Source organism: Carcharodon carcharias, chromosome 17, assembly GCF_017639515.1.
Source record: "Carcharodon carcharias isolate sCarCar2 chromosome 17, sCarCar2.pri, whole genome shotgun sequence".
Taxonomy (NCBI): Eukaryota; Metazoa; Chordata; class Chondrichthyes; order Lamniformes; family Lamnidae; genus Carcharodon; species Carcharodon carcharias.
This window is the reverse complement of record NC_054483.1, coordinates 71,147,092-71,169,933: the sequence shown is the minus strand read 5'-3', so window position 1 is coordinate 71,169,933 and position 22,842 is coordinate 71,147,092. Positions and strand designations below refer to the sequence as shown.

The 22,842-nt window shown below is 38.7% G+C and overlaps 1 protein-coding gene across 1 annotated transcript in view; it reads left to right on the top strand.

Annotated features, from left to right (window-relative positions):
- The window catches only part of nhlrc2 (NHL repeat containing 2), a 104,674-nt gene extending 82,050 nt beyond the window's left edge, over positions 1-22,624 (top strand). Inside the window, exons 7-11 of the mRNA XM_041210309.1 lie at positions 2,314-2,542; positions 9,654-9,776; positions 10,485-10,694; positions 12,717-12,927; positions 20,925-22,624. Coding sequence (XP_041066243.1) covers positions 2,314-2,542; positions 9,654-9,776; positions 10,485-10,694; positions 12,717-12,927; positions 20,925-21,181 — 1,030 coding nt within the window. The 3' untranslated portion in view covers positions 21,182-22,624. The remainder of the gene's footprint in view (positions 1-2,313; positions 2,543-9,653; positions 9,777-10,484; positions 10,695-12,716; positions 12,928-20,924) is intronic.
- Positions 22,625-22,842: the final 218 nt, after the last annotated feature.

The window sequence follows — 22,842 nt, the reverse complement described above, 5'->3', positions numbered from 1 at the left end:
TATCCTTTGATCCCTTTCGCCCCAGGAGCTATACCCAACTCATTCTTGAAAACATACAATGTTTTGGCCTCAATTACTTTCTGTGGTAGTGAATTCCACAAGCTCACCGTTCTCTGGGTGAAGAAATTTCTCCTCATCTCAGTCCTAAATGGTCTACCTTATATCCTCAGACTGTGACCCCTGGTTCTGGACTCCCCCACCATCGGAACATCCTTCCTGCATCTACCCTGCCTAGACCTGTTAAAATTTTATAGGTTTCTATGAGATCCCCCCTCATTCTTCTGAATTCCAGCGAATATAATCCTAGCTGATTCAATCTCTCCTCATATGTCAGTCCCACCATCCCAGGAATCAGTCTGGTAAACCTTCGCGGCATCCCTTTATGGCAAGAACATCTTTCCTCAGATAAGGAGACCAAAGCTGCACGCAGTATTCCAAATGTGGTCTCACCAAGGCCTTATATAATTGCAGCAAGACATCCCTGCTCCTGTACTTGAATCCTCTCGCTATGAAGGCCAGCATACCATTTGCCTTCTTTACCGCCTGCTGCACGTGCATGCTTACCTTCAATGACTGGTGTACGAGGACACCCAGGTCTCATTGCACATTCCCCTCTCTCAATTTATAGCCATTCAGATAATAATCTGCCTTCCTGTTTTTGCTACCAAAATGGATAACCTCACACTTATCCACACTATACTGCACCTTCCATGCATTTGCCCACTCACTCAGCTTGTCTAAATCATATTTAAGTGTTGTGATATCAACAATGCAAGGACTGAGAAGTGACTGAATTCAACATCAAATCAAGCAAAGAAAGATTGTATTAATACAGAATGGAAAAGTTGTTTAAAAAGCTGTTTTTAAAATCTCCAACAACAATTAATACCTGAATGAATAAGACTCCAAATTTATAATAATTGATTTTATAATTGATTTTCAGTGCTAGAGAGCTTGATTGGCAGTAATTAACATTTGACAAGTTGTTAAGAAGGCACTTAGATTGGAATGGACAAGATTTAACTTTATGTGGTGAGATTAGATCTAGCAACCATGCAAATACAGCAATTTCACACCTTTCAATGATGAGGCAGATAGCATGAGGCAAGTTTCTTGAGGACAACAGCGGAGCAGCATACCTCAACCAACAACATAGGTTATCCATGTTGAATAACAAATGGAGCCATTTGTGCATAAATAGCAGTGAGCACCATTAACCTCATAGTTATTTTGACAGCAAATTCTGGCCCCAGTGTCTACTCCTTGATCTAGATGAGTGGAAGGAGGAAGAGTTTTGGGTCTACTAAAATACCATCTGAAATTATGGCTGGGCTGTTCTGGCCCCACCCACCACTGGGATCTTCCGGTCCTGCCAAATGTCAGTGGACCTTTGGCTGGCCCACCGCATTCTGGCAGGGCCAGAAAATCCCGGCATATGCATTGCGCCAGTATGCCAACTGGAAAATGTGTTATGTACTCCTTAAATCAGTTATCTAGCTTTCTATATATTTTTATTCAGGGAGTACTGGAAATTACAGATCTTTGTCATCCAGCATTTAGGGAAATGAAGTGTAGGGTTTTTTTGTGTACACAATCATGCCTGTTAATTTCTAGAAACAAAAGAATATGACATGAGGCTTGTACATGCTTTTCTCACAGAAGTGTTTAAGGAGTTAGTGTTCTTTGTTGTCTATTGAAATTGTCAATGGATATTGCTGTTTAATGTGCCCAGATTACATTCAGATCTGCTTTGACCTTAGATTCAAAACAGTTGAATATGGTATGGTACAAATCAAGATTTTAATAAAGTTCAGGCCAGGATTCTTTACAACTGGGGAACTCAGATGCAGCTTTTCTCCACCCCTATAACCACTAGGGAACCCAAACCAAAAATAAAATCTGAAAGCAGCCACATAGCTCTCTGGCTGCTGCCAATCTGCCCAGGCACATTCCAGGCAGTGACACAAGCCTGTGAAAATGTGGTTAATATAGCTTCCAAAATGGTGGTGCATGTGTGAGGAACAAACTGATATGTTGTTCTATGTGAACAGGGTCCAATTATTTGGAAGAGAACATGCTGTTTATAATTTGAACTGGACCATATTCAGAAATTCATAATCACTGAACTGTTGGTCCAATTCAAGTATTGCAGTAGTACTTGCATATCTTGGTTTACCTACATAATTTCTCTAGGGAAAAAATTTCTAAAATATTTTCATTCATTTTTTAAGAAAATTTACAGTTAACAAAGTATAACTGTAAAATTTATGTTAGTGTTACAGATGTGTGTATTAATGTGCTTGTTTCTCCTAGAGAGTGCAAGAAAGGAACGTGCATTCGTTTTGCTGGGAGTGGTAATGAAGAAAACCGAAACAATTCCTATCCTCACAAAGCAGGATTTGCTCAACCATCAGGTTTGTCTGTAGCTCCTGCGGAACGGAACAGCCTTTTTGTCGCTGACAGTGAGAGCAGCACAATCCGCTCTGTATCACTGAAGGATGGTGCTGTAAAAAACCTGGCGGGAGGAGAAAGGGATCCTCTGGTAAGTAAGATTAAACCTAAAATTAGTTTTGGTTGAGTAAATTCTGTATCTCCAATGATACAAGCTATTACTTATACTAAACCCAGTTATAGAAATGAAATGCATCCATAGCAGCAGCATTTCAGAACATAAACATGCATGTTAGCAGTTGGTTGAAAGAAGTAAAATCTTAGAGATATTCAGTTGCGCCATATATTTTCTATCACTATTTTGGCTCGGGACCAGCAAATTATTAAAAATATTTCAGTGGTCAGAACTGGATGGTTACTGGGGTTCAAAAGATTTGTTTGCCACATTTCATCCCTCAGGTAGCTGTTTTGACCTGAATTGCACTTTAGCACACCGAGGAAGAAATGTAGCAGTAGTAAGCCCAGTTAATTTTTTTCAAAATGGATTGTCTTGTGTGTGTTTACTTTCTTTTCTATGTTAGCTACAAGAATGTTGTGATGAAATGGGTTGTTCAAACATGTAATAACTATGTGATATCATATTTTATCAAACCACATTATGCTATTCAATTTCTGATTTTAAGTGTTCAGATTAGGAGTAGAAAGGGCTGATAGAAATCGTTAAGAATGTTGCAGTCTACCAGAGAAAATACAGCCACATCTTCTATGACTAGATTTAGTATGTAAAATTATACTATAGTTCCCAGTTAGCATTTATTTGACTTTCCAGCAGTCTTTTATAGAGTTTGATAAGTGAGCCTTAATCAAAGCCTTTATGTTTAGAAAGCAACTGTAATAAAGAGATTGGTCACTTAATTTAATAACACTTTCTGAATGTAGACAAGATTTAAAATGTGCATTTTGACATTGATGTGCACTATGATGTATGTATATATCTATTTATTAAAGTTTGCATCTAGCTTGTCTATTGTCCATATCTATTATGTCACATGTTGGATGTGGCACTTTATAAATGCAGCTTATTCATAAATGAGCAGCAAATCACATCTACACAGGTAGGGAATATGCAAATCAAAAGCAGGAAAAAGAGTTTATAAACTACCAATCAGTAACTACTATGGACATCCAAACCAAACATGAATAGTGACAAATTCTACTAATTACGTAAAAGAGTTATTTAGGCAGTGAAATTGCTGAAAATATTTTGGAAAGTTGGTTTGAAGCGCCATCTTAAGTTTTCGCGAATGAAAATTTACTGGTAAATGCAAGAAACTTATGAAAAATTAAAACAATCCTGAATAAAATGCTTACTTTTACTCTCTCAAATCTGGATTTTCCAACCAAAATTGTTTAAACTCCAGCATTTAATAGTTTACTGCTGTTATTAAGATAATGCTGGCTGTTAGACTTGTCTGTATGCCTGAAAATGTTTTCCTTGAGAAATGTGAACTGGGCTGAGGGACTGAATCATTTGAGTGATTGGCTGGAAGTTAAACTTTTCACTTGGACTTTGCTATGGTCAAATGATGTGGTCAACCTGGAGTCTCATTGTGATCCGATCTGTTGGTACTTGGACTGTGGCACTTGTGAACCAAGAAAGAGCTCAGTGTCTGCACAAACTAGCAAAGACAGAAAATTATTTTGAAATTATAGCTAAAGACCTACATTATAAGTAAGAAACAGGTGAGTGTCCAGCCCAAAGTACTATCAAGCAAACTACAACATCAGCTCAGCTTATTTTGGTATGGAAGTAGTATCCTTACAAGATTGATTGTCAGTGCCAACTATTGCAGGAATGTGGACAAACATAAACAAGCAGGAGAGTATTCCACTTAGTCACTACAGGAATCGGATATGCAATTATACAGTTAATAAAATTTTCATACATCGCCTTTCTGTCATAGTTTTTTATATGCAAAGGCTTTACCTTTGTTTTATATACTGTTACTTGGTAAATATTATCGGATCTCCAAAACATTACTAATTGCCACTTAGCTTGAAAGGATATTCTCTTTAAAAAAAATGTTAATGACTACAGACAAAACTAAGACAGACAAAAGTTTTACACATTGGAAACTCTTAAGATCGCTGTGATTGTAAAACTAAGGAGGAAATTTCACCAGCTTATGTTCTGACTTGGATATTGCTATAGTATTGAAAAGTTTGGAAACAGAAATTACTGTGCCTTCAAAAATAATGCAAGATTTTAAAAATGAGATTGTAGTACTTGTATAGCTCATTCAGCAAAAACGTTCAACTCCAAGTATCATTGATGATTCAAATGCAGTCTATAATAGGCATGAATAAATTAAAAATAAGATGCTGTAACTTTTTTTATTCATTCATGAGATGTGGGCATCGCTAGTTAGGCCAGCAATTATTACCTACCCTCACTGCCCTTGAGAAGGTGGTGAGCTGTCGCTTTGACAACTGAGTAGTTTGCTAGGCCATTTCAGAGGGCTGTTTGGAACCAGCCACATTGCTGTGGGTCTGGAGTCGCGTAGACTAGGAAGGACAGATAGTTATTAGTGAACGAGATGAATTTTTACAGCAATCCGATAGTTTTTTGGTCACCATTACTGATGCAAGCTTTTTACTTTATATTAATTTAATCAACTAACTTTAAATTCCCCAGCTGCCATGGTGAGATTTGAACTCATTTTTGGATTAATAGTCCAGGCTTAGTATTTCATTGTTCATTTGCTCCTTCAGTCTATAATATGTCAAGACTACTTCTCTGCTTGCATAAGAAAATGGCAGCACGTTATGAGACCATACCCCATGCTTTCATATGTGATGTCCTTCAATGATGAAAGTGTGTACACTTTCATGTACATGTGATCAGACAAAAAGATCTGTAAGATTATGTGAGGGCTTGGTAATAGGCCAGCAATAAACAGGCTGTGTGGCAATTTAATGTAACATGCATACATGGAAATTGGCAATTAGTACTGCTGGATATGCATACTGTGGCAGCTTCCTTAAGGTATGCAGTCACTTTCTGCATCTCTTCCACGTCTTGTGGGCAGTGAACATGGTGTTGACCCTGGCTGCTTCCTTGTGCCTGGCCTTGCATAAATTACAAGTATCTGTGCTAAAGTGAAAACATAGGAATTTAAAATGCTGTAAAAGCTTCAGCATAAAGCTTACAGCACACTAGCCCCAGCACTAAAAAGGAGCATTCATCCTCTTAAGGATTCAAACAGTCGGTATACCACTTTTCAAAATAGCTTTATATGGTCCATAGCCCATAGAGGAAGCAGTTACATAGGACCCTTATCCCTTTTAAGAAATTTACAGTTATGCACTGTCACAGTAATTGCCTTCCATTCTATTGTAGTTGATGTCTTGTTCTGAACTCATTCCCCTTAAGTTCCTTTTTTCAGTCGGCAGCAGCAATCTTGACTGTCTATACACATTTTACAAGCTAAGACATCTGCATTTACCCGTATTTGGGCAATTGGCTAACCAGAGCCCCTTATCGGGAAGTTGCATACATGGGCAGCTGAGCTTTGCTTGCAAAGAGGAAGTGCTGAAGCACCGAAAAGGTCTTCCATTAGCATCTAAGGGGCAGGTTAATGTGTGTGGCGAAGCCTTTCAGATGCTGATGGATTGATCTGTATATTTCCAGCATTTTATGTCCTTATTTCAAATTCATTATTTCAACATTCATGCTTTTTTTACTTTAAGTAACTTAGCCTTTTAGAGAAGTTGGACTTCTTCATAAATCAAGATAAATCCCAGCCCCACACACAACAGAAGTAATCCTTCATACCCATCTGCTTTCTGACTTCTTGGCTAGTTTAGCGTCCATTAGAACATTTCAGGGTAACTTGAGGGAAAGAAACAAGCTTCATGCAAAATATTGGAGATATATTTCTAGCACACAATACTATACACTTCAAATCACCACTGCATCTGAATTAGTTGTTCAGTGTGGTGTTACATGTCTGTTGGCCCTGTGCATTGACACCATGAGGTTATTTCAAGCAAAATGCAGACTAAGCTGCATATGTAACTTTTGTCTCACCTCTCATCTTGATGACAGATTTCTCCCTTGGAAAAAGGATGTTCATGGAACATTTCAAATTCAGTATGAGTCTAGACAGATGTTGACATAGTTGTGAAGTACATAAGCAAGGAGAGATTCCTTCTTGTGCAGATCTGGCAAAACTCACCAGGCTACAGAAGTCATGACAAGTAGATTATGTACAAGATCAAGCATCAAGATTGGATTATTCACTTTGACATGGCCTTGTCTCATCTTCAATAATTTGGGTTATCAAGATGGTTTCTGTGGCAGCTTGATTGTCTTTGCTGCAACTTCTGCCTCTACAGACATTGACTGAGTTACCAATAAGTATCTGATGTTTTGTTGGAGCTAAGGGTTATATTGTGCCTTTATTTCATGCCCTGGATAAATTCAGATACTTAAGGTGAAGGAAACAATATACATTCTTACTGGCCAAGGAAAATCTAGCCTTTGGACTTCTTGCATTAAATATAACTCCAACAGGTGTTCCAATATAGACGGATAACCGAAGTGCCTCAATCTGGTGTCATTTGGCTAAGGTTAACCAAATAGGTAATTGTCAAGGCATCTAACAAAGTTTGAAAGCTTGCAAAGCTAAATAAAAGAGCCTCATCTTGGATGTTGAAACCACGACGATGTTCTTGGAATATAATATTGTATTAATCATTACATAAGCGCTAGATTTAAGTTTTAATTGCTTTGCACAGTCAATTTGGCAACTAACTTGGTTTACAATCCTTTTTTAGTGGAAAATCCTGTAGGATGATACACTATGGTGTATAGATTAATGAAAGACACTGTCTCTCAGGTCAGTCCTTTCCTCCACCAGTTAGCTGCAACTTGAAATTTGAATTTGGCCAAGTGCATCACTGTGTCACAATGTTTTGAACCCATGTATTTGTGATTGTAAGATTCTTGTGCTTAAAATGATCACTTTGCCAGACCTTATTTAAGCTCCAGGGGTGCACGTTAGTAAGGCAGTTACCAGGCTGTATCCTTTTCTTTCCGTTGCAAATTGTTTTGAGTTTCACTTTTCTCAAGGAATCATGTTGCCTACTAGTTTAATCTGCAGCTACAGCAAGCCCAGATAAATAGTGGAGCTAGCTGAGAATGTGTCTCTGCAAGTTAACCCGCTGTTATGGGTTTGTGTTTGTAAGATCAAAGGTGAAGCTGGGTAAATTGGTAAATACTGTAACTCATCTGGCAGAATTTTATGACCCCGTCACGGTGGGGCCGGGCTGTAAGATGCAGCAAGCCAGCCATTCAAAAGTCCATTGACTTCGGGCCCGTAAAATACCATCAGCGTAAAATTCCACCCATCATGTTATAGCACAAAAATTGGCTAATTGGCCCATCAAGTCCATGCCAGTGTTGAATTCTAATTGATCCATCTAGTCTAATCCATCTGTTCTGCTTGAATATTCAAGTAACTATCTAATTTCCTTTTAAGGGTTTATGGGCTCCACCCATTGTAGATAACTCCACATTCTAACCTTTCCTAAAGTATAAAGTATACTGAAGATTTCACTTTTAAAAATAATTTCTAAACTGTTAAGAGCTAAGTTAATTGGCTAAATATGTGCATTTGTTTATTGAGTTTCTTCAGAATCCTTGGGCTTTCTTTTATTTTATAGCTTAACAACTAAATATGTTGAGTAGTTACTTAAATGTTAGTATTCAATAGTTCTGACAATCTTTTCAATTTCAGTTTGTTCATGCCATATTTCCATTACAATTCAGTGATATTACACCCAGTAAGTTCCAAACATTGCTATCTTGATTATAGTTTTATATATATATAGTGATTGTATAATAAATAAAATTAAACTTCTATAAAGAACATCTAAAGTGTAGTTAACATGGCTCTACTATCAGGTTTGAAAAAAAAGTTGAAAATCTTTTAAGATTAAGATAAATGTTTTTTCAGTCAGTAACCTTGGCTCAATTTCTTCAGATGCTTTCATCTTGACCCTATGAGATTAAAATGGTAAAAGTATTCTTTTTGGCTTGATGCAAGTTGTTTCAAAATTAGTGCTAAAAGTAGCCTGATATGATTACAATTGCTGTCTAGTTGCCTCTTCTGGAGGTCTAGAATATTGATTACAGTGGTTCAGTGATACTTGCTTTTTACTTTCATGCTAAAGTGGTGTGAAAAGTTTATCTTAAAGCATGTTGTTAATGTTTCACACTTGGTACAGTTCCCAGTCATACATTTGGTAATGGAGAAGCATTGCTCAGGTCTTTTTCAGGTAATGGATGGAAAATTATGTTAAGCATATCACTAAGATATCAAGCCTAGTAATGTGTTCTTAGTGGATAATTTTGTAAGTAAGTACTTTTGAAAAGTACTTCTGTCTTAAGCTTAAAACAAAATTTGGTATATGTGGTTTGATAGTTGAATACATAGTTTATTTTAAAGCAATGAAGAAAGACAATTTAAAGGAAGTATCCCAAGACACACACACGCACAATTTGTTGTTTAGTTTCAGATTACCTTTATTGTTTGCCCCCAACTGCAAGGGAGGCCCAAATAAAAAAGGGACAGAGGAGCTAATAAATATTAAAATATAATTCAGAATTGGTCAAAAATTGAACCTTGGACATAATTTCAATAATTTAACTAATCAGCCTCCACAGGCAACTGGTCCATCTCCAAAAATGATGCCTTGCTGGCAGGGGGACCTCAGGTAAGTACCAGGAAATGAGGAATGGGGCATGGAGGACAGCAGGAGGAGAGCCAATTGTCCTCAGCAGTGGCTATCAGGAATTCCTTGGGGCAGGAAGAAACATAGGTTTTCCTATGGTTCTACTTGAATCTTTTAATAAAAAAAAACCTCCATTTTGTTCACGTTCACTGACTAGGCTGCATTTACATCTGGAAAATCCTGAAGAGGCACACGTTTTTTGCCCGACTCAAGACAGCTCAATTTTCCAGAGGGGTCTCCTGCATATGCACAGGCCCCAGAGCTTATTCTAGGCAGCTGCCTGAAATATGTCCTGACCTAATTTTGGATCAGCCAATTTTCATGCATCTTTGTTGGTCCCAGTTGGGCTTTGTTGCATCTATTTTGAACATGTAAGATGGATAGCACGGAGTCCAGATCTTTTCAATCAGTTTCAAACCATTAACTGTCTTGTAATAAATTAGAGACTTCTTTAAATTTTTCAGAATCTATTTGCTTTTGGAGATCTGGATGGTATTGGAATAAATGCAAAGTTGCAGCACCCCCTTGGAGTGGCTTGGAATGAAAAGAGGGGTCTGTTGTATGTAGCAGATTCCTATAATCACAAAGTAAGTGTTCTTTTTGTCCAAACGTAAATGCAAATTTATTTTATTTCGGATACTTGTTTTCAAACTCTACAAGTAAGTTTAGCTGTAATTAAGATATTTGGGTTAGAACAGATCAGCTAATTTAGTGGTTTATAAATGGGAACAATGTCTATTTGATATCAAAATATTTCATTCAACTTTATCTACAAAATGGAAGATAAGCCTAAACGTAATATATCACTTACTGGAATGTATGCTTTCACTGAAAATGTACATTTTCAAGAAGCATTTCCGATGCAATGGGGAAACAGTATTAGCACCAGGCAGGAAGGAAAGGCAAATACCTAATTCATGATCTTAAGAAATAAAGCAAATTAAATAGGCTTTAATACCTTTTGGACAAATTATCATGAAATGTGTATTGAAAAGTGACTGTCTATGATTTAAAACTCTGTATTAAAGAACTAAAAAAATTAAAAGCCCTTTTTAATCACCTAATATTGCATTCACAAGTATCTTGTAAATGTTCACAATTTGTGTTTTAAATGTTGCAAACATTTTTGTAGATACATTATGAAAAAAAGGGTTGTTTTTAAGAATGTTAAAGGCACAAAACACACATAGGATACTAAATATGAAGTATCTTATTGAGAGAATGAAAACTGTCTTTAAGGCTCTGATTGGTTTTCTTTTGCCAGGGGACTAAAATATTAACTTATTTTTTCTCAGATCAAAGTAATAGATCTAAAAACAAAACAATGTACTACACTAGCAGGAACTGGCAGAGCCAGCAATATAATTGGTTCTAATTTCAACCAAGCTACATTCAATGAGCCAGGAGGTGTGTGTGTTGGTGAACATGGGAATGTACTATATGTGGTGGACACTAATAATCACCAGGTCAAAGTGCTTGATTTGGAAATGCAGACAATCTCTGTGGTAAGTTACATTTCTTGCACCAATTATTATATATCATGTAACATAAGTTGGTAGTTGGCACCATCTTTTGATTGCCACAATGTTTTTTGTGGAAGTTAGCAGACTTAAAGCATAATGAAGGTAAGCTGCATCATATAGATAGGGGAAAAATGATCCCAATAAAATCAGCAGTTACTCCAATCCAGCAATTGAAGGAAGGACCAGAATTCTCAACTGTGCAGAGGCCAGATCTCAAAAGTTAGAAAAAAACAGGGTGTTTTTCTTTAACAATTTTTAAAAAAATCTTATACCCTACCTAGACTACAGATCTCTATTTCAAATAATCTAACATTTTAACCTTAAAGGATTGGGCTAAGTTTAATAAATGGGAGAAAGAGAATATCCCAAACTACTGTGCAATAAGTAGAGTACGTGGACTTTTTCCTTTATGCTTAGTGAACGATTACAGCTTCTTCAAAATTGAAAATGCAGATTGTAATGAATGATCAAATAACAAAATCTGTCATTCATATCACTGTGGGTTTATAGTTTGTGATCTCTGCTGTTTTCTTTCCAGCTCTTTCCTTTTATTATAATCTATATTGAATATCTAATTTATATCTTACCTATATCTTACATACATCACATTCAGGGCATTTCATGTAAGTTCACATAAATCATGATGTTTTTCATCTTACTGATTTACACAGGTACAAAATATCATTTGCAACATAAGCATGTTAAAAGCTTAAATAGTTTCCAAAACAGTAGTTTGGATTGAACGTGAAAGTGCCCAATTCCTGTTGGCAATGTTCCTCGCATTTTGTTGCTGAGGCCTAATCCCATTTAGTGCCCTCTGTTTTAAATTTGGCAATACTGCTTTCAGGTCCCTCCTACATTCTGCATTCTCAGCGAAGGCAGACATCTAATCTCATCCTTGGTGCCCCCCCAATCATTCCAAATCAAAATCTGTGTCCTTCGCATAAAACACTCATCCCTTCAGTCAGCACCTAAATCACCTCCCAGTTTAACAATTGCTCCTCATCTTGGATTTGGGCATCACTGATTGCTGACCTTGAATCTCCTTGATGTTGATTGGACTTGCATTAAAGGAAGAATATCCAAAATCTTTCTCTGCCTGATCCTAAAAGGCCTAGCTCCAGCCTGCTGGTTTCACAGCAGATGAAAATTGGCCAACATTGTTTAACCTTAAAATTACTTCCATCACTAGTTTCAAACTGCATGGCCTTTATTTCACTTCATGCCATAAATTGCTTCAACCACTAGATCAAAATATTCACTCAGCCACATATTTTTCCTCCTACAATGTCATTTCCTTCTCCTGCTGCTTTTTTCACTCTCCAGATTCAAAACTTCAACATATTTCATCACTCATCAGTCAGCAATACCCCAGTCCCAATATATCCTCTCTAAATCGAGATGTAGATGATTGTACCCCTTTCTTAAGTTCGGAGACTGAGAACTACTATTGACACAAGCTCACATAAGTTTAACACTTTTTTATGAGAGAATTTTAAACAAAACAGTTTCAATTAAATCATATAGTTACCCCTCAGGTGGTCAATCTGAAATGACTGTAGTTTGCTTAGGAGTGATCTTTGACCGCAATCTCCCTGCTTGGTTCACCAAGATTCTTCACATTGATACATATCTTCTGTCTTCTTTTTGGAGCACTCCCCTGTGGGCTTTTTATTTCCAGGAGTTTACAGAGGCTTGGCATATTCCAATCCCTCAGACCAGGCATATGCAAATCCCTGAAACTAGATTTAGCATCTCCTGAGCCCCTAGCTAAGGACTCACCATTTTACACTCCCCAACTCCACAACATGTTCTTGCTTCATTCCCCATTTGCTTGTTTTTAATTCCCCTCTCCATTCTTCTTTATCCCCGATAAAACCTGTCTGCACTACACTCTGCATCAGTTTTGTTGAATGCTAAATCACCCTTAAACTAGATTTTTTTTAAAACCTACACTCAAAACATTGTGACGGTTGTGGAATAATTATTTTTATTTTTATACAGTTGGCAATCACGACTATGGTTACTGTAGATGCTTCCAAATCTGCAAAACCAAAGAATGTTTCTAGGTTACCAAAATCTGCTGCTTCAGTGCAAATGGCTCCATTAGTTGTGTCATCTGGTCAGATGCTGCAGTTCTGTCTGAAGATTGACCTTCCAGAAGGAGCAGAGCTCACCGAGGGGGCACCCAGTTTCTGGGAGCTCTTGGCAGAAGGTAATTATATATTTTAACTGAATTCATTACAATATGCTTTAATCTTTTATGTTATATGCTCAAAGTAACTACACCGTTTATTTTGTAGACAAGTAAACATTGTGTGGCAGTTTGTTTCAGGATTGAATATTGCATCTGTTGATTTCTGGGCAAAATAAATTCTTTGGATACAAATCTTTTTCTCTGAAATTTCAGGAAGATTTGCTAGCCCCTTGTGGAACAACTTTTTATTTGGTTTTGAAAAAAGTAAACTAAAACTTTACCATTTTTTTGTTTCCACTGAAATATTTTGCACACTTTAGTCAATGTCAAAGACCAGACCTAAAGAGAAATACAGTCAACATTTTGTCCAACACTGGGAATCTACTGTGTCCAGTAACAGGACTAATCTATTTCAATTACAGTGATCAAATAAGGTCAGTATAGTTTTATCAATGAAGGTGGCGGCACTGGATTCTCCCGCAGCCTGGCAATCTTTCCCCATCTCGTGCTGTAAAACATCAGCATCAGCAGGGAACAAGGGCACTTCAGATTTCATAGTGCCAGAATGTCTGCCTCCATGATGCAAGGTCTTCTCAAATTTCCAAAAATACCTTGGATCTTAAATGGAGTACCACAAGAGGCAGAAAGTTGAGTTGGTCTTGAAAAATACGAAGCATCTATTCCTACTCTTTAAAATCTCTGGAAGTTTAGAAGAGGTTAGCAATTTAGTTATTTTCATTGTATAGAAATAAAAACCATTTGCCCAGAAAACAAGATTCTGATACCAAAAGCTAGCTCCAAAAAAATTTCCTGCAGAAGGGTATCAACCATGGCCTTATTGACACATTTTCTGTCCTAAATCTAGAAGCCATAGGCCAGAAATTTGGTTTCATACGTACCGACATTTGAAAACATGCATTTAGGCTAATGACTAAAGTCAATAATCAAAAGTGCCAAGTCAGTATTTGGACATTAACTAGACTTAATTCTAATACTTAATTTAATTATAACCTACCTGCTTAATGTAGTTCAGCAATAATGAGGAGGAGATGGAGTCAGTGGAGTGAATACAGGGTATTTGGTGGAGACCATTGCGGTTCATTCAAGATTGGACATCAGACAAGCAACATGATCCCCCAGAGGCAATGGGGGAGTAAAAAGAGGTGGTAGAGGTGTAGAATTTGGTATCATCAGTGTATATTTGAAATCTGAAATTTGAAAGCCACTGTCTGTGGATGAAGTCATCAAGGGGCCACATGTAAGTAAGTAAATGCTGGAATCAAGGAAAGATCCCTGGTAGATCAATGATAGTTTCATGATACCGTTACTGTAAATAGATTTCAATTCCAGATTTTCTTTATGGATTTGAACCCATGTCCCCAGAGCATTAGTCTGGGCCTCTGGATTATTAGTCCAGTGACATTACCACTACACCGTCGTCACCACCACCACCAGCAATCGCACAGAGAAAAAGTGAAAAATTATCATTTTAACTCTGCATAACTTGTTGTACAGGATTCCACAGGATTTCAGGATATTCAAACAAATTCAGGGAACGCTGATGTAGTGACTCTGGGATTTAAACTCTTAGGTTTTGTGGTGAGGTAAATTTTTTTTTTAATTCATCCATGAAGCATTGGTGTCACAGGCAAGACCAAAGTTTATTGCCCACCCCTAAACAGCTGAGTGACCGGGACTGATGTTCTAGGGGGAATATTTGCTAGAGTGGTTGGGGAGGGTTTAAACTAAAATGGCAGGGGGTGGGAACCTATGCAAGGAGTCAGAGGAGGGGGAGGGAAGAACAAGAACAAAAGACAGAAAGGGGGATAAGAAAAGTGATAGGCAAAGAAATCAAGGGCAAGAATCAAACAGGGCCTCTGAAAAATAGTGGGAACGGGACAATTAATGTTAAAAAGACAAGCCTTAAGGCTTTGAGACTTAATATAAGGAGCATTTGCAATAAAGTGGATGAATTAACTGCACAAATAGATGTAAACAGGTATGATATAGTAGTGATTATGGAGACATGGCTGCAGGGTGACCAGGGATGGGAACTAAACATCCAGGGATATTCAGTATTTAGGAAGGACAGACAAAAAGGAAAAGGCAGTGGAGTTGCATTGCTGGTTAAACAGGAAATTAATGCAATAGTTAGGAAAGATATTTGTTCCTTAGATGTGGAATCTGTATGGGTAGAGCTGAGAAACACTAAGGGGCAAAAAATGTTAGTGGGGGTTGTATATAGACCCCCAAACTGTGGTGATGATGTTGGGAATGGCATTAAACAGGAAATTAGAGAAACCTCAATAAAGGAAAATCTGTAATTATGGGTGACTTTAATCTGTATATAGATTGGGCAAATCAAATTAGTAACAATACCGTAGAGGAGGAATTCCTGGAGTGTATACAGGAACCATATTATCCTTGGGGATGAGTGACCATAATATGATAGAATTCTTTATCAAGATGGAGAGTGACATAGTTGATTCTGAGACTAGGGTCCTGAATCTTAATAAGGGAAACTATGATGGTATGAGATGCGAGTTGGCTATGATGGATTGGGAAATGTTACTTAAAGGGATGATGGTGGATAGGCAATGGCAAACGTTCAAAGAGCGCATGGGTAAACTACAACAATTGTTTATTCCTGTCTGGCGCAAAAGTAAAATAGGAAACCATGGCTTACAAGGGAACTTAGAGATAGTATTAGATCCAAGGAAGTGGCATACAAATTGACCAGAAAAAACAACAGACCTGAGGATTGGGAGCACTTTAGAATTCGGTAAAGGAGGACCAAGGGATTGATTAAGAAGGGGAAAACAGAGTATGAGAGTAACCTTGTGGGGAACATAAAAACTGACTGTAAAAGTTTCTATTGGTATGTGAAGAGAAAAAGATTGGTGAAGACAAATGTAGGTCCCATACAGTCTGAAACAGGGGAATTTATAATGGGGAACAAAGAAATGGCTAACCAACTAAGTACATACTTTGCAAAAATAAAGATACCTGGAAAAACTCAGCAGGTCTGGCAGCATCTGCGGAGAGGAACACAGTTAATGGCACAGTCCTTATGACTGTTCAACAGAACTAAGTAAAAATAGAAAAGAGGTAAAATATAAGCTGGTTTAAGGCAGGAGGGAGGGTAGAGCTGGATAGAGGGCCGGTGATAGGTGGAGATAGCCAAAAGATGTCATAGACAAAAGGACAAAGAGGTGTTGAAGGTGGTGATATTAGCTAAGGAATGTGCTAATTAAGGGTAGAAAGCAGGACAAGCAAGGTACACATAGCCCTAGTGGGAGTGGGGTGAGGTGAAGGAATCAAAATAGGCGAAAAGGTAGAGATAAAACAATGGATGGAAATACATTTAAAAATAATGGAAATAGGTGGGAAAACAAAAATCTATATAAATTATTGGAAAAAAAGGGGGGGGGAAATCGGAAAGGGGGTGGGGTGTGGAGAGTTCATGATCTAAAATTGTTGAACTCAATATTCAGTCCAGAAGGCTGTAAAGTGCCTGGTCGGAAGATGAGGTGCTGTTCTTCCAGTTTGCATTAAGCTTCACTGCAACAATGCAGCAGGCCAAGGACAGACATGTGGGCATGAGAGCAGAGTGGAGTGTTGAAATGGCAAGTGACAGGGAGGTCTGGGTCATACTTGCGGACAGACCGAAGGTGTTCAGCAAAGCGGTCACCCAGTCTGCGTTTGGTCTCTCCAATGTAGAGGAAATCGCATTGGGAGCAACAAATGCAGTATACTAAATTGAGGGAAGTGCAAGTGAAATACTGCTTCACTTGAAAGGAGTGTTTGGGCCCTTGGACGGTGAGGAGAGGGGAAGTAAAGGGGCAGGTGTTGCACCTTCTGCAGTTGCATGGGAAGGTGCCGTGGGAGGGAGTTGAGGTGTTAGGGGGTGTTGGAGGAGTGGACCAGGATGTCCCGGAGGGAACGATCCCTGCAGAATGCTGCCAAGGGGGCGGGTGAAGGGAAGATGTGTTTGGTGGTGGCATCATGCTGGAGTTGGCGGAAATGGTGGAGGATGATCTTTTGAATGCGGAGGCTGGTGGGGTGATAAGTGAGGACAAGGGGGACCCTATCGTGTTTCTGGGAGGGAGAGGAAGGTGTGAGGGCGGATGCACGGGAGGTGGGCCGGACACAGATGAGGGCCCTGTCAACCACCGTGGGTGGAAAACCTCGGTTAAGGAAGAAGGAAGACATATCAGACGAACTGTTTTTGAAAGTGGCATCATCAGAACAGATGCAACGGAGGCAAAGGAACTGAGAGTGGCATGGAGTCCTTACAGGAAGCGGGGTGTGGGGAGCTGTAGTCGAGGTAGCTGTGGGTGTCGGTAGGCTTGTAATGGATATTGGTGGACAGTCTATCACCAGAAATTGAGACAGAGAGGTCAAGGAAGGGAAAGGAAAAAGGGAAGGCAAAGTACATACTTAGGTTCTATCTTCACAAAGGAGGACACAAATAACATACCAGAAATGTTGGGGAATACAGGGCTTAGTGAAAGGGGGTAACTGAAAGAAATCAGTATTAGTAGAGAAAAGGTGTTGGAGAAATTGATGGGATTGAAGGCCGATAAATCCCCAGGGCCTGATAATCTACATCCCAGAGTACTTAAGGAAGTGCCCCTAGAAATATTGGATGCATTGGTGGTCATCTTCTGAGATTCTATAGACTCTGGAACAGTTCCTACAGATTGGAGGGTAGCTAATGTAACTCCACTATTTAAAAAGGGAGGTAGAGAGAAAACAAGTAATTATAGACCAGTCAGCCTGATGTTGGTAGTGGGGAAAATTCTAGAGTCTATTATAAAAGCCGAGCACTTGGAAATCAGTGGCAGAATTGGACAGTCAGCATGAAGTTAGGAAAGGGAAATCATGCTTGACAAATTTACTGGAATTTTTCAAGAATGCAACTAGTAGAGTTGATGAGGGGAAGCCAGTGGATGTGATTTATTTGGACTTTCAGAAAGCTTTCGACAAAGTCCCACAGAAGAGATTAGCTTGTAAAATTAAAGCACATGGGACTTGGGGTAGTGTATTGAGATAGAAAACTGGTTGGCAGACAGGAAACAAAGAGTAGGAATAAACCAGTCTTTTTCTGAATGGCAGACAGTGACTAGTGAGGTACCGCAGGGATTGGTGCTGGGACCCCAGCTATTCACAATATTTATTAATGATTTAGACTGAGCTAAATGTAATATCTCCAAATTTGCAGATGACACAAAGCTGGGTGGGAGAGTGAGCTGTGAGGAGGATGCAGAGATGTTTCAGGGTGATTTGGACAAGCTGAGTGAGTGGGCAAATGCATGGCAGATGCAATATAATGTGGATAAATGTGAGGTTATCCATTTGGTAGCAACAACAAGAAGGCAGATTATTATCTGAATGGCTATAAATTGAGAGAGGGGAACATGCAACGAGACTTGGGTGTCCTCGTACACCAGTCATTGAAAGTAAGCATGCACATGCAGCAGGCGGTAAAGAAGGCAAATGGTATGCTGGCCTTCATAGCGGGAGGATTCAAGTACAAGAGCAGGGATGTCTTGCTGCAATTATACAGGGCCTTGATGAGACCACACTTGGAATATTATGTACAGTTTTGATCCCCTTATCTGAGGAAGGATGCTCTTGCTTTAGAGGGAGTGCAGCGAAGGTTTACCAGACTGATTCCTGGGATGGTGGGACTGACATATGAGGAGAGATTGAGTCGGTTAGGATTATATTCACCGGAGTTCAGAAGAATGAGGGGGGAATCTCATAGAAACCTATAAAATTCTATCAGGACTGGACAGGGTAGATGCAGGGAGGATGTTCCTGATGGTGGGGGAGTCCAGAACCAGGGTCACACTCTGAGGATACAGGGTAGACCATTTAGGACTGAGATGAAGAGAAATTTCTTCACCTACAGACTGGTGAGCTTGTGGAATTCGCTACCACAGAAAGTAGTTGAGGCCAAAACGTATGTTTTCAAGAAGGAGTTGGATATAGCTCTTGGGGTGAAAGGGACCAAAGGATATGGGGAGGAAGCGGGAGCAGGCTATTGAGTTGGATGATCAGCCATGATCATAATGAATGGCGGAGCAGGCTCAAAGGGCCAAGCGGCCCACTCCTGCTCCTATTTTCTACGTATGTAGAGCGGGGGATATGCCGGGCCATGAGGTTACAGATTGTGGTTGAATACAATTCTGCTGCCGCTGGCCTGCAGTGCCTCATGGTTGCCCAGTCTTGAGTTTCTAGATCAGTTCAAAATTTATCCCATTTAGCAAGGTGGAGGGTATCTTCAATGTGAAGTTGGGACTTTGTCTCCACAAGGAATATGCACTGGTCACTCCTACTGATACTGTCATGGACAGATGCATTTGCAGAAGGCAGGTTGGTGAGGATGAAGTTAAGTATGTTTTCACCTCTAGTTGGTCCCTCACCACCTGCCGCAGACCCAGTCTAGCAGCTATGTACTTCAGGACTTGGCCAGCTGTTCGAGTCCTTTAGAGTCAGCCAGACTCTGCACTGGCGCTACTGAGCCACTCTTGATGATGGACATTGTTGTCCCCCACCCAGAGTACATTCTGCACCTTTGCTACCTTCAGTGCTTCCTCCAAGTGGTGTTCAACATGGAGACATACTGATTCATCAGTTGAGTAGGGGGGGAGGTGCTGGGGAAGAGTGAGCAGTATGTGGTAATCAGTAGGAGGTTTTTTCCCCCAAGTTTGACCTGATGCCATGAGACTTCATGGAGTACAAGGGCAACTCCCTCCCGATTTGTATACCACCGTGCCACTACTTCTGCTGGGTCTGTCCTGCTGGTGGTGGCGCATACCCAGGGATGGTGATGGTGGTGTCTGGATAATGATCTGTAAAGTATGATTCCTTGTAAATGACTATGTCAGGCTGTTGCTTGTCAATTCTCTGAGACAGCTCTCCCAGTTTTGGCACAAGCTCTCAGATGTTGGTAAGGGGGACTTTGCAGGTTCGATAGGACTGAGTTTGCCGTTCTCATTTCTGATGCCTAAGTCAATGTCGCGTGGTCTGTCTGGTTTTCCTTTTTATTGGCTCTTTAGCGGTTTGATACAACTGAGTGGCTTGCTTATCCATTTCAGAGTGCATTTTTGCTTCTGGAGTCACATGTAGGCCAGACTAGGTAAGACGGCAGATTTCCTTCCCTAAAGGTGCATTAGTGAATCAGATGGGTTTTTATGACAATCAGCAATGGTTTCATGGTCATCATTAGACATCATGGTCCCCAGTGCATTATCCTGGGTCTCTGGATTACTAGTCCAGTGACTATACCACTAAGCCACCACCTCCCCCAAGAATAAAAGCAATGAAAGGAATGAAAGGTATTGGGGATGAGCAAGGGACTAGATTTTATAATTCTAGAATTTACTGATTTTTTAGAGGCTGGCATGGAGGGATTTTCTTATGAGGAGAGATTGAGTAGGCTGGGCCTGTACTCATTGGAGTTTAGAAGAATGAAAAGCAACCTTATTGAAATATATAAGATTCTTAGGGGCTTGACAGGGTAAATGCTGAGAGGTTGTTTCCCCTTGTGGGAGAGTCTAGGACCAGAGGGCATAATCTCAAGAGTAAGGGGTCGCCCATTTAAAACAGAGATGAAGGGGAATTTATTCTCTGAGGATAAGTTAATCTGTGGAATTTTTTTCCACAAAGGGCTGTAGAAGCTGGGTCATTAAGTATATTCAAGGCTGAGATAGACAGATTTTTAATCAGTAAGGGAATCAAAGTTTATGGGGAAAAGGCAGGAAAGTGGAGTTGAGGATTATCAGATCAGCCCTGATCTCATTGAATGGTGGGGCAGACTCGATGGGCCGAATGGCCTACTTCTGCTCCTACGTCTTATGGCATAATTACTGATCTTGATTATACAAACAATGGTGATCAATCATTCCTACTGTGTGATTTAACCAATGACTTGTAATGTTGATTAAATTGCATATTAATTTTAAATTTGGACTTCAATTTTTATTTGCTATTTTTTTAATTTGCAGGGCATGAATGGCTCTTTGCAGGACAGAAGATCAGTGGAGAAATAGTTGATCTTGTGAATATACCTGAAGTGTTCTTTGTTCTTCCTGCTGAAGTACAAACAAATGCACTTTTGTTAACTATAGATGTGTGCCTCTATTTTTGTAATAAGAACAACAATAATTGCCAAATGAAAGGAATTTCATTTAAACAACCGTTACAATTCTCCAACACAGGTCAAGGAGCTATTTCAAAAGTGAACCTTTCTTTTAGCTTTTAAACAAATAGCTTTCAGAATTAACTCTTAGAAATTCCCTCTCCAGGTAACTAAAATAATCAAATAAAGATGTATCTTTCAGCTTTTTGCCATAAAGATCAGTTCATTAAATCTAATCTTTGAGAATTAGTTGGCACAGTGGGCTAATAAACTGCCCATTTAGTTATAGTTACCCAAGTTGGAATCCAGCCCAGACCGACAGGAGGAAGATCTTGGCATGACTTTAAACAGTCCAAATCCAGTCTCTATTTAGTATGGTCCTACATAGCAAAATTCTTAATTTGGCATTAATGGCATTGTAATTGGCAATTTCACATACGCCACAAAGAAGGCTGGATTCAGAAAGGGAAATAGTGCACAAGGCCAATAAAGAGATTGATCTTCTGTAAATGTAGCTGAGACTCATTTTTGGTAAAATAGAGGGAGCTTTACTCTACAGCACTGTACCTGACCAGGAGTGTTTGAAAGGAAAAATACGCCATTCCCAAATAGGCCTCACTTGCCTTTATAACCACAACATTCACAAAAAAAGTAACCTTCTGCCTCTAGTAATGACTAATATGTAAAAAAACCTGTACATGTAACTCTACTTCTAAAATAGAAGCAAATTGTAACAATGTTTCCTATTGAAAGCATTTACTGTATTAATAGTATCCAGGTAAAATAAAGCAAAAAGCAGTTAACTAGAGTTAATGCAGTTCTGTCCAAATTTTCAAAAAGGGAGAGAACTCTGCATTCCTGGCTTAAGCATTAAAGTATAGCCAATAACCAATAGAAACTGGTTACAACAATAGGAATTCCTAGTGCTGTCTCACAATTGTAATCAGTGCAATATTACTTTTAAAATACAAACAGCTGTTGTTTAGAACCAGAGTGATAAAGTGCCATGTAAAATCATTTGTGCTGACATATTTTTCTTAAAAAGCTTACAAGTACCAAAATGTTTGTTTTTAGTTTAAGCGTCTACCAATGAACAAATGAATTGGATGAAAATGAAAGAAATATTGTATGTATTTAAATCAGATATAAATAATGGCATATTAAAAGTCTTTCAGAATTTGTTCACTTTGATAAGTAAAAACAGAAAGCACTTTGAATTTTGATAAAATCAAGTTCATGATTTGTAAGTCTGAACTGTAATATAGTTTTGTCCGATTAAAATCAACTAACTTTTCAGTCCAACTCTTCTTTTAACAAAATGTAATTAATCTTATACCCTTACAGTATTTGAGTTTTACACATTAAAAACAGTTAACACAGTGCTTTCTGTTGACTTTTTGCTTGTGTTTTGTGCACAGTTTTCTTTCAGATAATATGACAAGTATCTTTGTATTTCTTAAATTGAAATGAGCATATGCATATGTTCAGAATTCTTTCCAAAGAAGAAATTTATTATGCAACTCCTATGCACATTAAAACAATAAAGTCAATAGCCTTTTATGTAAATAGGAAATTGTGTTGTGATAAGTCTGCAACAACTTTTGGAGTAAACTTACTCCTAGTCTCAAACCACGTTGTCAGTTTTGTGCTTGTGGCAAAGATAATTACTTATGCAACATAAATATTTATTCATAATCAAACTATGCTAGACTTAATATGTAATATTTTATATGATGCCAGCCATTACCATTATCAAATGGCTTCTATTAAGAACAAGTAGCAGA